The sequence below is a fragment of the Vipera ursinii genome (assembly GCF_947247035.1).
Source record: "Vipera ursinii genome assembly, chromosome: 7".
Lineage (NCBI taxonomy): Eukaryota > Metazoa > Chordata > Lepidosauria > Squamata > Viperidae > Vipera > Vipera ursinii.
In genome coordinates, this window is record NC_139521.1 from 1,935,099 (window position 1) to 1,952,679 (window position 17,581).

Sequence of the window (17,581 nt, forward strand, 5' to 3'; positions counted from 1 at the left end):
GAATCTCGAGGTTTTTCTCCCCCTGCCCACCCACCCCCACCCTCCTACTTTCCTTTTTTTGCTGCCTCCGTTTGTTTTAAATATTACACCAGGTGGCATTTGCTCAGCCAGCATTGGTGTAGGATCAGCACTACCGCTTTCCCTCTGAGGCGTTCCGGCTGTGACGGGCTTGTCCTGACCTTCCCATTAATTCAGGAGAGTTTTGCCCATTCAGATCCCAAAGGGGCTTTTTTTCAGGAGGCAACTGGACTTTCTTTGTTTTTCTTTGAAGACCTTTCGCTCCTCATCCCAGAAGCTTCTTCGGCTCTGACTGGATGGTGGGGAGTGGAAGGATTTATACTCCTTTGCAGTCATCGGGTCATTTTCATTCTTTTAGAGGACTGTTGAGGCCACTTGGAGGTTTGTCCCAAAGGTGCCTTTTTTTTCAGAAGGCAACTGGACTTTCTGGTTTTTCTTTGAAGAGGTTTCGCTTCTCATCCCAGAAGCTTCTTCAGCTCTGACTGGATGGTGGGGAAGGGAAGGATTTATACTCCTTGCAGACGGCTGGTCATTTGCATCCTTTTAGAGAGTCCTTGAGACCACTTGGAGGTTTATCTGTGTCCTCAGTGGTGCTTTTTCAACTGGACTTTCTGGTTTTTCTTTGAAGAGGTTTCGCTTCTCATCCCAGAAGCTTCTTCAGGTTCTGACTGAATGGTGGGGAAGGGAAGGATTTATACTCCTTGCAGACGGCTGGTCATTTGCATCCTTTTAGAGAGTCGTTGAGGCCACTTGGAGGTTTATCTGTGTCCTCAGGGTCCAAATGGCCTCAAGGACTCTCTAAAAGAGGGCAAAGGAGCCTTGGTGGAGCAGTGGGCTAATGCCTCCTTAAGTAACACCAGCTGCCTGCAATTAGTGCAGGTTCGAGTCCCACCAGGCTCAAGGTTGACTCAGCCTTCCATCCTTCCGAGGTAGGTAAAATGAGAACCCAGATTGTTGGGGGCAATTAAGCTGACTTTGTAATAATGCCGCTTGGGGTGTGTGTGAAAGCCCTAATAAGCAGGCATATACTTAGAATGAAGGCTACTGCTAAGCTTGTAAGCCGCCCTGAGTCTTCGGAGAAGGGCGGGATATAAATGGAATTAAAATAAATAAAAATAAAAAATGACTAGCTGTCTGCAAGGAATAGAAATCCTGTAGCAACCAAGGTCATAAAACTGACTTGACAAATGTCTCACTCAGCAACCAAAATTTGGGGCTCGACTGCGGTTTTATTCCCAGGACTATCTGCAATTCCATTCCAACATCCAGCCAAGGATTTGGGACAAAGTAGCAGGAACCTTATGACAAAGACATCCAGTCCTGCTTAATCAGCTCAGGATTTAATCCTGGGTCAACTAAAATTTCTGATTTATTTTTTTTTTACCTAGGAGACTCAAGCCGTTTGCTTTGCACCGAATGGATAGAGGGCCATGACCTTCCCCTTTTCTTTCGAAGCAAAGAATTTTTCAGAAAGCCGTCAAAAATCCAACAGTCACTTGCAGATTGGCTCAAGAAGAGAAAAAAAACAAAATAAGTGTGCAGAATTTTTGCTCTCAAGGTCAGAAGCGGTTTCGTTCATGCTTTCCTGTTTGGAAGCACCGATGCTTTATTTATTTATTTTTCCCCCACTTGCTGTTCTAAGAAAACTTCTGCTCAGCAGCCAGAGAGTTCTGCGCAAACATTTCTTTTAATTGTGCTTAGAGTGAAACATCTGGAAGCGTCTGGCAAGCTGCCATGCCACAAAAGATGGAAGGCAATCTTCCTGTCACATTGTGGATTGAACGGGTCTCTTTCAGGATGGGTAGCTAACCCTCCAGCCAGCCAGCCAGCTCACTCTAAAAATATATCAACAAACATATTTCTAATAAACAAATAAGACTTTTATTTTTCCCCTCTCCTAAGTATGCATGTGGAAAGCACAAATTTGTTTGCTGGGGGGGGGAAATCTGTGCCTGCTTATTTATTGTACAGGCTAGCAATAATGGTTTAAATGCAGCCTGGCGTTTATGCAACCATTTTAAGGGAGACATTTTCGCTGTTCTGGATAGACTTCCGAATACAGCCAGGTCATCACCCCCACCCCATTCACTGCCTGTGTCCTGCTTAGTGACGTAGGAAAACCATGACCCAGTTTACAGAAGGGGGAGGGAGTCAACATTTAAACAGGGGTGGTGGTTATATATTATTCCCCGGAGCAAAGAGAAGCAGAGATGGTTAAATGGATTCTTTGAAGGGAACATACGCATATCTAACCTCGTTTCCATTTTGAAATTGCTTCCAGGTTTTGTGCTGGCAATAAAAAAAAAAAAATAAAATACGATTCTGATTTTCTTTTTGCTAATTAGGTAGAAATGGTTTGGGCATACCGTCGTGTAGTAGTAGAAAGTGGCAGTTGTCGTGTTGTGATCTTCTACTGTGCTAAAGAGAGTTGGAAGATGGTCCCTTTTTTTCCCCCCCTCTTTGCACCATTTTTCCCCTCTTCCCTCCTCTTACTTTTCTATTACTTTTTTTTTGAATTTCTCTTTGCATTTTATATTTTGATAAACCAATAAAACTGTCCTTAAAACACGAAAAACGGGAGAGTTGTGATTGAGAAATGAGAGCCATAAAAACGATTTTAAAATTCCTGATGATATTTTGGATAATAATATTTTATTATTGTTATTGGTCTGTGCTGTTATGTTTTCCCCTTGGTCTGTTTGTTATGTTTGCATTTTGTTGTAAGCCCCTTAGAGCCATTTTTTCCCCCTGAAAAAGCATCTGAATTGCAGCACGAAATAATAAAACCGAGTTTCTATTATGTAGTGAACCTTGGAGATGATCATAATATTGTTAGTAACATTCCCATTCCTGTTACAATTACAGACAGATAGTCCTTGAGTTACAATAGTTCATTTAATGGCCGTTCAAAGTTACAACGGCACTGGAAAAGGTGACTTATGACCGTTTTTCACACTTATGACCGTTGCAGCATTTCCTCCCCCCCCCCGGAATCAGGTGATCAAAATTCAGACGCTTGGAAACTGACTTGTACTTACTACGGTTGCAGCATCCTGGAGTCACGTGATCCCCTTTTGCGACCTTCTGACAAGCAAAGCCAATGGGGAAGCCAGAGTCACTTAGCAACCGTGTTATTAACTTAGTAACTGCAGTGGTTCGCTTAACAACCGTGGCAAGAAAAGTCATACCATGAGGCAAAACTCGCTTAACAAATCTCTCACTTAGCAACAAACCTTTTGTGTGACTCAGTTGCGGTCATACGTTGAGGACTGTCTGTAGTTAGTATTCAGTGAGGATCAGGGGTTTTTTTTCTCATAGAACGCTCAGAACGGAGATCCGGCACCTTTTTTGGATGGAACCTTGTAGGGTATGACACGTGTGAGTTCCGGCACCTTTTTCTTTTACAAAAAAAGCACTGGTGAGGATTGAGTTGCCTTGTTCTTAAATCTCAGCAGGACGCTTGAGGGTGCACAATTGTCAAATAAAATGTCACAAAGTCTCACTTCCCCCTTGATAGCTATCATGGATAGCTAAGAATGGAATAGAAAAATGGAGTTGGATGGGAACTTGAGGGTCATCTAGTCCAACCCCCTGCCCAGGTAGAAAATGCTATACCATTTCAGGCAAATGGCTGTCCAGTCTCTTCTTAAAAATCTCCAGTGTTGGAGCATCCACAGCTTCTGGAGGCAGGTGGTTCCACTGGTTAATTGTTCTCACCGTCAAGAAGTTTCTCCTTAGTTCTAGGTTGTTTCTCTCCTTGTTGCTTCTTGTCAAAGAGAAATGTCCCTTCAGTTTAATGTCTCATCCCAGAGAAGACTGCAATGTGCTGTTTGTTCATTATTCATAGCCCAAAGGACCTTTGTTTTGGTCAAGCATATTTAATGCGTTCACACTTGATGGTCCACGCATTTGGTGGATTGTTGCTTTTATTCAGTCTGAACTAAGACCTGGGATTTGCTAATAAGTAGCATTGTGTCCCTGGTGTGCTTGAGAGAGACAGCGAGCTAATTTGTGTTTTTGTCTCTTTTCATTGTGTGGTGTAAAAATCTGGGAGTCGACATTTGAGAAACCTCTATTATAGAAGAAGCAGCAAGAAAATCAGTTTCTAGTTTCTAGATAACTTTGTTTCCTTCTGCTCTGCAAAAAAAAAAGCACAAAAAACCGACATTATATTCTTGTTATGACTCTTTTTCCGACAGGAAGTGAATGTTGGAATATGTTTAACGCCAAAATGCACGCTAGCAGGGCAGCGTAAATACCAAGTCTAGACAAACGTTTTTATAGTACGCTCCAAAACAAATGTATAAAGTGAAATTGTTTGTCTGGATTGCATAGTTATCTGTCCTGCCCAGAATCGCAAAAATGTCCTCGTTTAACACTTCGCTCTTCTCTTTAGTGTTAAATGTCTACCCTATTTTTCTGCTTATATAAGGACTGAAGATACTTTATTATAACAAAAGGAGATAGAAAATATACTGCTTGTGCACCAGGAGGCAGTTGATCTCCTTAATCCAATGGGAGAAATAGAGCTAATGGCTCTGTCATCTTGAAGCTTTGAGTTTTTTGCCATCCTATGATGTCCTTCCAAGCCTTCTCTTTGATCTTAAATAACGAGCACAAATATAACTAGAAGGTATTTTTTTTTCTTTCCGCTTCTAGCTCTGTTGCCCATCTTGTACTGAAACAGATTCATTGGACAATCTTTTTACTAGCTTAACAACTGCAGTGATTCACTTAACAACTGTGGCAAGGAAGGTCGTACAATGGAGCAAAACTCACTTAGCCAATGTCTCACTGAGCAGCATAAATTTTGGGCTGAACGGGGATGGTAAGTCACTACCTGTATTGTAATCAACAGTTGCCTTAATCCTTAGCTAGATTTTATTTCACGAAAGGAGAGGAAAGTCGTTCTCACACTCTGGGTGAGCTGGATCCAGGAAACTCCTTAATCTTATTTGATTCCCTGTAAAAACAATGGATCACCCAACGCTTTGTCTGAGGTTGGCCGGATTAGTTTAAACAATCTAAGTTCTCAGTTTCTCAGTTCAAAAATCTTCACACGCTCCATCTTTAAGAAGCCCGCACCAGGGTGTGTGTGTGTGTGTTTGTGTGTTACATCAACACTGCAAGGCCTGTGAAGGGCGCATGAGAGGGGAGGATGTTCCCTCTGCTTGAAGTTTCAAGCTGTAAACAGGATTTAGGACCTTGAGAGAAAAGAAAAAATAATTAACACATCCCGCTAAAACTTCATTAGTCTCCCAGGGTTTAAATTATGCTTGCAACGCCAACCCATTAGAGTGAATACTGTGTTTTTTTTTTTAAAGGTGGGAAGCTTTTTAAACAGCATTTTGTGGGAAGGGAAATGTGTTTTCTTCAACCGGCAGGAAACGAAACCGCTTTTTCCTTCTTGCAAAATTGCCTTTCAACTCCATCAACTGAACACCGTTCCAAGGCCTCAGCCTCTCTCAGTCACAAAATGCATGCTGGGCGCCTGCCTGGATATGTTTGGGTAAAAGAGACGATCGCTCAGCACAGACCCCGTTTCGATTTTCTGCAGCAGCCAAAGCCTTTTAAGCTATGCCAAAATGGTCCATAAACCCTGAGATAGCCATCTTTCCTTTGAGGTCTTTGATGACGCGGCTTACTTTTCTCTCTTGCTATCTTGCCAGTTTCAAAGTGGGAATCTATTTCTGTTGCTTGCAGAGATAAGGTAGACTAGAAGGTAGAATAACATAGTTGGAAGAGAGCTCGGAGGTAATCTAGAAAGAGCGCAGAGAAGAGCAGCAAAGAGGATCAGGGGACTGGAGGCTAAAACGTATGAGGAACGGTTGCTGGAATTGGGTTATGTCTAGTTTAATGAAGAGAAGGACCAGGGGAGACATGATAGCAGTGCTCCAATATCTCAGGGGCTGCCCCAAAGAAGAGGGAGTCAAGCTCTTCTCCAAAGCACCTGAAGGCAGGACAAGAAGCAACGGATGGAAACTAACCAAAGAGAGAAGCAACCTAGAACTAAGGAGGAACTTCCTGACAGTGAGAACAATTAACCAGTGGAACAACCTGCCTCCAGAAGCTGTGAATGCTCCAACACTGGAAGTTTTTAAGAAGAGACTGGACAGCCATTTGTCTGAAATGGTATAGGGTCTCCTGCCTGAGCAGGGGGTTGGACTAGATGACCCCCAAGGTCCCTTCCAACTTTATTATTATTATTATTATTATTATTATTATTATTATTATTATTATTATTATTATTATTATTATTGTTATTACATAGACATATAGGATAAAATTATTACAGTTGGTTCAAGTCTTTGTAAGATCACCCCCGATTGCCTCATTTCAGTGTTATGTACAAGGCAAAAGGAAGACAGCTGCCAATAACTTTTTAGGAGAAGGCCTCTCCTACGAAAATGCCAACCACGGACGTTCAGTAGAGTAGCAAATGTAGCGTTTTATCTTGCATTGCAGTGGTTTTATTTTCATAGATATAGATGTCAATATATTTTATTTCCCTGCACTCAGCCAGGATCAGCCGGGGGGGGGGGGATTGGAAATGTGAGTTAAACTTCTTATTGCATTGCCTGCCCAAAATTGTTGGGTAATCCACGCAACAGGCTTAATTACTAAGAGTTCTAGATAAATTTCGAGCATGTTGAAATTCCAAAAACGGCTGCCAAGCTTAGTCAGATATTAATCAGAAGCCGTGTCTGGAAAGAATGTGACTTGTGAGCTGGCCAAATCCTAGTTAGCTCAGCTTAGTTTTGAACTCTGTGGTCCCAGGGATCTGTCCCATGGATAACTGGGTTTGGCTTCTTCCAGAGAAGATCCTTGCGAAAACAACCGAGGTCACGGTTACATAAACACTAAGCAAATGTCTTCCAAAATTCACAGCTGTGTTTCCGGCTTGGAATAGACAGGCATCAAGAGTAGTGACATACATGTTTACACCGAAATGAATCTTCCTGCTTTCTGTCACTAGCACCAGAGCGAACCTCTTAAGGAGACCTCTCACCCGATGTGAAATTGAGCATACGCATATTTGCACAAAGATATATATATATATATATTAAAGCTTCTTGGTTTAAAGACAGACTGGCCTTGATTTTCTGGAAGTAGAACATGACATCGTGGAAGAAAGATAAAATCCATCTATTGAAGTATTTGCTGAATAATAATAATAATAATAATAATAATAATAATAATAATAGTAGTAGTAGTAGTAGTAGTAGTAATAGGAGGAGGAGGAGAAGAAGAAGAAAAAGAAGAAGAAGAAGAAGAAGAAGAAGAAGAAGAAGAAGAAGAAGAAGAAGAAGAAGAAGAAGAAGAAGAAGAAGAAGAAGTTGGAAGGGACCTTGGAGGTTATCTAGTCCAACCCCCTGCTCAGGCAGGAAACCCTATACCATTTCAGGCAAACGGTGGTCCAATCCTTCAGAGCATTGCCCTCCACACCTGTTTCAGAAACTACAATCCTAGGGAACTGACAAAAGAACTAGAGAGTTAAAGACTACCCCCAAATCACACACACACACACACAAAGACACAAGAAATCAGACCACGTCTCAACAACAACAGCCAGCCAAACAACCCGAAACCAGACCATAATTCAGAGGCAACCGAACAAACTAACCCCATTTGCATCACACAGACGATACTTAAACACGAAGGGCTGTGGCCCAGCAACGACAAACAGCCAATTAGACAGCCTGAAACCAGACACGATGAGTGGATGTCAATTTCCAGAATTCCAGACATTCAATTCCAGGAATTGAAATCCACCCATCTTGAAGCGGTGGCGTTTGAGAAACACTGGAATAATCTACACAGCCTTGGAATTTTTGTTAGCGCACCCAGCAAGGGCGAATCCTGTCTGGTTTTCTTGAGATCAGACAAGTTTGATCTGCAGAAATCCAGACAGAATTTGTTTGGTTTTCTTGAGATCAGCAAGAAGTCACCGTCGGATTCTTCCTTTGCAGAAACCACGTGTCACTGGCAAACCATCACACCAATATTAACTTGGTTATCGTGGACATTGCCAGAGATTTTATCCATAAACTTGTTTAGCAAGTCCTTTAACCTTCTGATAACCAGACCGTTACTCAATGTACTGTGTGGGAGCTATGATCAAGATGCATATTAATGACTCATGCAATACAACCATCTTCCCTCCACTCCTCTGACACCCACACACTGGAGATTGTTGTTTCCCTGATGTGCCAAAACTCTCTTTTGCTCAGAAAAGCATCTGTATTACGTAAAGCTTTTCAAGTAATCAGGGTATTAGCCAGGAGGATTTTGAGGCTGGTTGGGAAACTAACTTGCAAGGGTTAGGACAGGTTTTCCAGACGCCTTTCAAGGAACGTAACACCAGAACTGATCAGCAGATCAATCTTGCAAAAACAGTTGAGTCAAAGAAAAACAGGAGAATGTACATCCCATAGAAATATATCTGAAAGTCAGAAAAGGTAAGGATTAATCGCAAGCCATTTCCTTGGTTTTGCAAATTTGAGAGAAGGCAGTTCCTCTGGATTTGTTGAACGGATCCACCATTTCCCCCCCCCCCACCTCTCAAAGTCCACGCCAACCACTCCCCAGAGGTTTGTATTTCCTAATTCTTCCATAAACAAAGCAGAGCCAATTTGCTTCAACTCCAGAGAGATCTGGAATCTGGACTTGACGGCTTGCCATCGTTTCTACGAGGAAATTCCAAGCCACTGAACTGTGTCACCGGGATCTTCGTCGAAGAAAACCTCGGATGAAGGTAGGACGGTATTTATTGTTAGGAACAAACTAAGCTAAGCTTTCTTAGAGGTGATTTGAACATGGGTTCCCCCACCTCCACCCCCACCCCCCCGCTTGAAAATATCTTTTGAACAGAAGAGAATGGCATTCAAGCTGCTGAGAAGCTGTGTTTTCAGTGGCCGACTTTTGAAGTGAGTTTCCCTATGAGCTTGTTCCTAAAAGGTGCTGATTTGAAAGGAAAGTTGTGGAAAAGAGATTAGGGAAAAGGGCAGATCCAACATTCTTATATTTCCCATCCACATTTAAGAGTTCAAGTTGATTGTGACGATTAGAACTTTGTTTTTGGAAAGAATCTGTAATGGTTAGTAAGCCGATGAAGTTCAGGAGGCTGATCTGCAAATGAAAGCATTCATATTTTATAGAATAGAATAGAATAAGAAATAGAATAAAATAGAGAATTAATAGAATAGAATAAGAAAGAATAGAATAGAATACAACAGATATTGGAAAATAGAATAGAATAGAATAGAATAGAATAGAATAGAATAGAATAGAATAGAATAGAATAGAATAGAATAGAATAGAATAGAAATAAAGAATAGAGTAGAGTAGAGTAGAGTAGAGTAGAGTAGAGTAGAGTACAATTAAAGAATGGAATGGAATGGAATAGAAATAGGAATAGAATAGAATAGAATAGAATAGAATAGAATAGAATAGAATAGAATAGAATAGAATAGAATAGAATAGAATAGAAAATAGAATAAAATAATTAATAGAATAGAATAAGAAAGAATAGAATAGAACAGATATTGGAATATAGAATTAGAATTAGAATTAGAATTAGAATTAGAATTAGAATTAGAATTAGAGTAGAGTAGAGTAGAGTAGAGTAGAGTAGAGTAGAGTAGGGTAGGGTAGAGTAGAGTAGGGTAGGGTAGAACAGGACAGGACAGGACAGGACAGGACAGAACAGAATAGAATACAACATATATTTGAATATAGAATAGAATGAATAGAATATTTATTTATTTATTTATTTTATTTATTTTATTTAGTTATATTTATATACCGCCCTATTCCCTGAGGACTCAGGGCGGTTTACAGGGAATTAAAAATCCAAAATACAAAAATTAAGAACCAAATTAAAAAATATTAAATTAACCCTGTAGTCAGTTAAAAAGAACCCCAAATTAAAAATTCCTCCTCAGTCTGGGCCCGAGAGCTCGAAGAGCCAGGTCTTCAGGCCCCGGCGGAATGATCGAAGGTCGGGGGCAGTTCTCAGCTCCACCGGCAGCTGGTTCCAGAGGGCAGGCGCTCCCACCGAGAAGGCCCTATCCCCGGGTGTCACCCGCCGGCAGTCTCTTACCGGCGGGACCCTGAGCAGACCCTCCCTGTGGGAGCGCACTGGGCGAAGGGCATTTGATGCCGGCAGCAGGTGTTCCCTCAGATATCCCGGACCCAGGCCATGTAGGGCTTTATAGGTGATAACCAGCACCTTGAATTTCACCCGGAGGGCAACCGGAAGCCAATGCAGCTCACGGAGTAGAGGTGTTACATGGGAGTATCGGGAAGCCCCCATTACAACTCGCGCGGCCGCATTCTGCACCAGTTGAAGCCTCCGAGTGGTCTTCAAGGGCAGCCCCATGTAGAGAGCGTTACAGTAGTCCAAACGGGAGGTCACAAGCGCATGAGTAACTGTGCGTAGGGCGTCTCGGTCCAGATAGGGACGCAACTGGCGCACCAGGCGAACCTGGGCAAAAGCCCCCCTGGTCACGGCTCCTATGTGATCTTCAAAATTGAGCCGTGAATCCAGGAGGACGCCCAAGTTGCGAGCCCTATCGACGGGGGGTAACACCTCACCCCCCATCATTAAGGATGGAATAACTTGGTTAACCCGAGATGCCGATATGCACAGCCACTCAGTCTTGGCGGGATTGAGACGAAGCCTGTTTCTCCCCATCCAGACCCGAACCGCCTCCAGGCATCGGGACATCACGGAGAGGGCATCACTGGGTTGGTTCGGGGTGGAAAGAAAAAGTTGGGTATCATCAGCGTACTGATGATACCCCACCCCAAAACCACGAATGATCTCGCCCAGCGGCTTCATATAGATGTTGAACAGGAGAGGCGAGAGAACCGACCCCTGAGGGACTCCACAAATGAGAGACCTCGGGGCGGATCTCTGCCCTCCTGTCAACACCGAATAGAGTAGAATAGAATAGAATAGAGATAGGATAGAATACAACAGATATTGGAATATAGAATTAGAGTAGAGTAGGTGGGAAGGTAACAGCGTTCCGTGCGCCTTTGGCGTCCAGTCATGCCGGCCACGTGACCACGGAGACGTCCTCGGACAAGCGCTGGCTCTTCGGCTTTGAAACGGAGATGAGCACCGGCCCCTAGAGTCGGAAACGACTAGCACGCATGTGCGGGGGAAGCTTTACCTTTACCTTTAGAGTAGAGTAGGATAGGATAGGATAGGATAGGATAGGATAGGATAGGATAGGATAGGATAGGATAGGATAGGATAGAATAGAATATAGGGTAGGATAGGATAGGATAGGATAGGACAGAACAGAACAGAATAGAGCTGGAAGGGACCTTATAGGTCATCTAGTCCAGCCCCCTGCCCAAACCATCTAGAAAAAACTATCTAGAAAAAAATATGCAGGTAGTCCTCAAGTTACAACCAAAATTGAACCCAAGAAAAATTTGTTAAGTGAGTTTTGCCCCATTTTATGACCTTTTTTGCCGATGTGGTAAAGCGAATCACTGCAGTTGTTAAGCTAGTAACCCAGTTGTTAAGTGAATCTGGCTTCCCCCATTGACTTTGCTTGTCAGAAGGCCACAAAAGGGAATTGCGTGACCTCAGGACACTGCAGCCACGGTCGTAAATATGAACCAGTTGCCAAGCACCTGAATTCTGATCATGAGGATGCTGCCATGGTCGTAAGGGTGAAAAACAGTTATCAGTCCCTTTTTCAGCACTGTTGGAACTTTGAACAGCCGCTAAATGAACTGTTGTAAGTCAAGGACTTCCTGTATATAAAGACTATATATATATATGTGGGGGGGGAGAAATTTGATGAGTGGAGGGAACCCCCTCTAGCCAGTGTTTAAGGCTGGGAAAATTGCTGACCCTGATCTGCTGTGTTCACCTACAAGGGGACCTCTGTGCCTGATAGAATTGCAGAGGTTTATAGGATTATGAAAAAAGCATTCTTCTCTCAAGATCAAACTTCATTAATTTTCTAAATATAATTTCCTCCCCAACCAATGGGATGACAATGACCCCTTGAAATGGTATAGGGCAGGGGTAGGCCACCTCGGCTCTTTTACGACTCATGGACTTCAACTCCCAGAATTCCTGAATCAGCTATGCTGGCTCAGGAATTCTGGGAGTTGAAGTCCACCAGTCCTAAAAGAGCCGAGGTGGCCTACCCCTGCCCTAGGCAAGCTCGGCTCTTTTAGGACTCATGGAATTCTGGGAGTTGAAGTCCACGAGTCCTAAAAGAGCCAGGGTTGCCTACCCCTGGTATAGGGTTTCCTGCCTAGGCAGGGGGCTGGACTAGAAGACCTCCAAGGTCCCTTCCAGCTCTGTTATTTTATTCTATTCTATTCTGTTCCTCTTTTCTATCTAACCTATTTTATCCTGACATGTCCTATCCTATCCTATCTTATCCTATCCTAATTCTGTCCTATTCTATTCTATTTCTTCATTATTCTATTCTATTCTACGTTATTCTGTTCTGTTCTATTCTATTCTATTCTATTCTATTTCTTCATTATTCTATTCATTATTCTATTCTATTCTATTCTATCCCATAATTCTATTCTATTCTATTCTATTCTATTCTATTCTATTCTATTCTATTCTATTCTATTCTATTCTGTTCCTCTTTTCTATCTAACCTATTTTATCCTGACATGTCCTATCCTATCCTATCTTATCCTATCCTAATTCTGTCCTATTCTATTCTATTTCTTCATTATTCTATTCTATTCTACGTTATTCTGTTCTGTTCTATTCTATTCTATTCTATTCTATTCTATTCTATTTCTTCATTATTCTATTCATTATTCTATTCTATTCTATTCTATTCTATTCTATTCTATTCTATTCTATTCTATTCTATTCTATCCCATAATTCTATTCTATTCTATTCTATTCTATTCTATTCTATTCTATTCTATTCTATTCTATTCTATTCTATTCTATTCTGTTCCTCTTTTCTATCTAACCTATTTTACCCTGACATGTCCTATCCTATCCTATCTTATCCTATCCTAATTCTGTCCTATTCTATTCTATTTCTTCATTATTCTATTCTATTCTACGTTATTCTGTTCTGTTCTATTCTATTCTATTCTATTTCTTCATTATTCTATTCATTATTCTATTCTATTCTATTCTATTCTATCCCATAATTCTATTCTATTCTATTCTATTCTATTCTATTCTATTCTATTCTATATTCCATATTCCATATTCCATATTCTATTCTATTATTCTATTCTATTCTATTCTATTCTATTCTATTCTATTCTATATTCCATATTCCATATTACATATTCCTATTCTATTCTATTGTATCCTATCCTATCCTATCCTATCCTATCCTATTCCATATTCCATATTCCATATTCCATATTTCTATTCTATTCTATTATTCTATTCTATTCTATTCTATTCTATTCTATTCTATTCTATTCTATTCTATTCTATTCTATTCTATTCTATTATTCTATTCTATTCTATTCTATTCTATTCTATTCTATTCTATTCTATTCTATTCTATTTTCTATTCTATTCTTCATTCCTATATCCTATCCTATCCTATCCTATCCTATCCTATCCTATCCTGTCCTATCCTATCCTAAGTGCTTAAGATTACTATTAAAAAGTGACTCCCGTCCCATTCCTCTTTGCTCTGCTAGCCCAGCGCTTCTCTCTAATCCAGGGGTGTCAAACTCAATTTCATTGAGGGCCGCATCAGCATTGCAGTTGCCCTCAGGGGGCCAGGTGGGTATGGCCAGGGTGGGTGTGGCCTACTGGGTGGGCGTGACTAGAGTGTGTATGGCCTACTGGGTTAAATTTAAATTTTATTTTCTCCCTTCTCCTGTTCCTCTCTGGCGCTCGGGAATCCGAGCGAGCACTTGATCCGAGACCCACGTTGACCCTTTCTCCTCCGAGAATCAACTCTTCCTCTCTTCCTGTACAATAAGGACTTTTTCCCCCGAGTCTGTTTCTATTTCTGTTGCTTTTCCATTTTTGTTCCTATAATCCCTCCAGGGTCTGACCTGGTCCAACATGCTCCTCCTACTGCTGCTGCTGCTGACTCCCAGCTTGGTCCTTTGTGAGCTCAATGTCACCGTGGTGTGGGAAGATGCGCCGTCCACCGTCAGCCCCTTTGTAGACATGCAGAAGAAAATTAACGATCTGTGGCTGAGTTTGCTGTACCCCCAGCTATACGACGACATCATCAAAGCCAACCGGACCGCCTACGCTTGCTGCGCGGTCAAGCCCAGTAGCAAATTAGCGGCGGAGAAACCTCAGGTGACGGGTCAGGTTTTGTTCAAGCAGGGCTACCCCCATGGAAAGCTGGAGGTCATCTTCTACCTGGACGGCTTTCCCGTGGCCACATCGGCCAGGGCCATTCACGTCCACCAGTACGGTGACCTCAGCGACGGCTGCGATTCAGCCGGAGGTCACTACAACCCTTTGGAAGTCAACCACCCGAACCATCCTGGGGATTTTGGGAACTTTAAACCTAAAGACGGCAAGGTTGAAAAATTCAGAGGGAACCTCAAAGCCACCCTCTTTGGACCCCAGACCGTTCTGGGTCGATCGGTTGTGATCCACGAGCAGGAAGACGATTTGGGGAAGGGCGGCAACAAAGGCAGCCTGGAGCACGGAAACGCCGGCCTGCGTCTAGCCTGTTGTGTCATCGGCACCTGCAAGGGGGACCTGTGGGGCAAGCATTTGCCTAAGGTCATCGCCAAAAGGAAGAAAAGGGTCACAAAAGCGGGGGTCCCTTGAGCGTGGCCGGCATCCCGAAGGCCGATCCGCCGAGTTTTGTCGCTGCTGATTACAAACCACTGCGCCTCTTCCGAAAACGTTAAAAGAGGGCCCTCTCCTGTAGCGAATTCCTCACTCTGTAAGTGGGTTAATAATAAAGGAGAGCAGCGCTAGTTTGTCAAAGTTGATACCTGTGCTTTTTCTTTTTTCTTTTGAGGTGGGGGAGCTTGAAGAGTTAGTTTTTAGGTGTTAAAAAAACACGCTTATGTTTCGGTCTAGAAACTAATAATAATAATAATAATAATAATAATAATAATAATAATAATAATAATAATAATAATAATAATAATAATAATAAGAAGAAGAAGAAGAAGAAGAAGAAGAAGAAGAAGAAGAAGAAGAAGAAGAAGAAGAAGAAGAAGAAGAAGAAGTTGGAAGGGACCTTGGAGGTCATCTAGTCCAACCCCCTGCTCGGGCAGGAAACCCTATACCATTTCAGACAAATGGCTGGCCAGAGACTTCTTAAAAACCTCCAGTGTTGGAGCATTCACTGCTTCTGGAGGCAGGTTGTTCCACTGGTTAATTGTTCTAACTGTCAGGAAGTTTCTCCTTAGTTCTAGGTTGCTTCTCTCCTTGGTCAGTTTCCATCCGTTGCTTCTTGTCCTGCCTTCAGGTGCTTTGGAGAAGAGCTTGACTCCCTCTTCTTTGTGGGCAGCCCCTGAGATACTGGAAGACTGCTATCATGTCCCCCCTCGTCCTTCTCTTCATTAAACTACACATACCCAATTCCAGCAACCGTTCCCTATGTTTTAGCATCCAGTCCCCCAATCATCTTTGTTGCTCTTCTCTGCACTCTTTCTAGAGTCTCGACGTCTTTTTTACATCGTGGTGACCAAAACTGGATGCCGTATTCCAGGTGTGGCCTTACCAAGGCATTGTAAAGTGGTATTAATACTTCACGTGATCTTGATTCTATCCCTCTTGTTAATGCAGCCTAGCACTGTGTTGGCTTTTGTGGCAGCTGCAACACACGGCTGGCTCCTATTTAAGGGATTGTCCACTAAGACTCCGAGATCCCTCTCACAGTTTCTACTATTGAGCAAGGTGCCACCTATACTATACCTATGCATTTGATTTTTCCTGCCTAAATGCAGAACCTTACTTTTTTCACCATTGAATTTCATTTTGTTAGATAGCGCCCAGTGTTCGAGTCTGTCCAGATCCTCCTGTATCTTAAGCCTGTCTTCTGGAGCGTTGGCTATTCCTGCCAGCTTACACGACTCTGTTTCCAGGGTGCCGTATCTCTTGAAAGCATCCCAAGAGCAACAGTGCTGCTGGAAGAAGAAGAGAAGAGAAAATAAAATAAAAAGTCTTTTTGACTAAGGTGATCAGCACTATTTCCCTGCCTCCCTAGAATGCATAAATAGGGGTTGTTGTTTTTCCCCCCACCCTCTCCGTCTTTTCCCCTTTGAGAAAGATGGCTGGACCAGACTGATAACGGCTTGTGCCAAATCGTGTCTGAAGGGAGTTTGTACATGATTTGTATTTTAAACCTTCGGATCTGTTATTTTCGTCCTGCTTATACGCGTTCAGTTTTGGCTTCCTTCCTCTTCTCTCTCTCGCTTTTTTTAAATCTTCTTAACTTGTTTGAGTTATCCGCAATACCTATAGCCGTCTCACAATTCGAAACGAGGCTTTTACAAGCATAATCTTGGATTTTAGCAGGGTGTCAAAATAAAATAAAATAAAATAAAATAAAAGCCCCCACGAGACTGTTTGGAAAGTTTTGCAATAGGGGACCCGTCCGGTCAACTTGGGCAAGGCTGATTACACAACAGAAATAAGTATTTTTTCCCCCCTCTTCATACGGTCCTCCCAAAACACATTCGAGTACGCGGCGTTACAGCTGGAAGCAAATGGCATTTTTCATTCCAACATTGCTCTGCTTTTTCCCATTCTCAGCTACCTCAGGTTTTTCGGAAAAGCTCGCGCTAGGTCAGCGCCTCTCCATTTAAGTCGATGGATTTGGGTCCATTAGAAAATGAGCTGGGAGTCGTGCCAGCAACAACGCAAATAAGCGGGGATGTTTGGGAAATGAAGTCTGGCAGGACTTAACGCCTGTGTTTATTCACTTTAAAACAACGGCAACCAGTCGTTTGGAAGGGATAAACTGAAATTAACTATTTCACCCACTCTCCCAACCCCCCAACCCCACCCCCCCTGGAGTATCCTGGTGTGCTGCTCACATTTTGTAGAAGGACTGGCCGTGAAAAAGGGCATCAGCCTAGCATCGCTACGTAGCCACAAATTACATCTCTCTTAACCACCATTGACCCTCGTTTAGCTCTAACCAAGTGCCAAGTATTAGTTTAGAAATTCCTATGCGTACGTTTTTAGCAACATATCAGTTAAATCACAGGTGGATCCGGGTCTTCCATGCCCGACTCATCTTCATTTCTTGTTAGATTTCCAAATTTTGCACAGTGTGAGAGGATTCTTGCAAAGCATCCTCAGACAGCTACAACAGCTCAGTCTGTGGCCGTTTGAAGCTATGATGGCATTGAAAAAAGGGACTCCTGATCATTTTTCACACCGACGGCCGTTGCAGCATCCCCAGGGTCACGTGATCAAGATTCAGACGCTGGACAACTGACTCATGTTTATGACGGTCGCAGTGTCCCGGGGTCATGTGATTATTTTTTGTCACCTCAGACAAGCTAAGTCAATGTTTTGAAGCCGGATTCACTTAACAACTGCATTACTAAACGAGTGCAGAGATTCGCTTAAGAATCCTGGCAAGGAAGATCA

The 17,581-nt window shown here is 42.5% G+C and overlaps 1 protein-coding gene across 3 annotated transcripts; it reads left to right on the top strand.

The window, feature by feature from the left end:
• Window positions 1-8,437: 8,437 nt before the first annotated feature.
• Window positions 8,438-14,937, top strand: SOD3 (superoxide dismutase 3). 3 transcript variants are annotated; one of them, XM_083367706.1, is made up of 2 exons: window positions 8,438-8,945; window positions 14,048-14,937. In XM_083367706.1, exon 2 carries the CDS (start codon window positions 14,066-14,068, stop codon window positions 14,792-14,794), a length of 729 nt encoding a protein of 242 aa, XP_083223832.1. In that variant the 5' UTR covers window positions 8,438-8,945; window positions 14,048-14,065; the 3' UTR covers window positions 14,795-14,937. The 3 variants fall into 3 exon arrangements, with proteins under 3 accessions (XP_083223832.1, XP_083223831.1, XP_083223833.1); XM_083367705.1 differs by having other exon boundaries at window positions 8,438-8,773; XM_083367707.1 differs by lacking the exon at window positions 8,438-8,945 and adding an exon at window positions 13,628-13,719.
• Window positions 14,938-17,581: the final 2,644 nt, after the last annotated feature.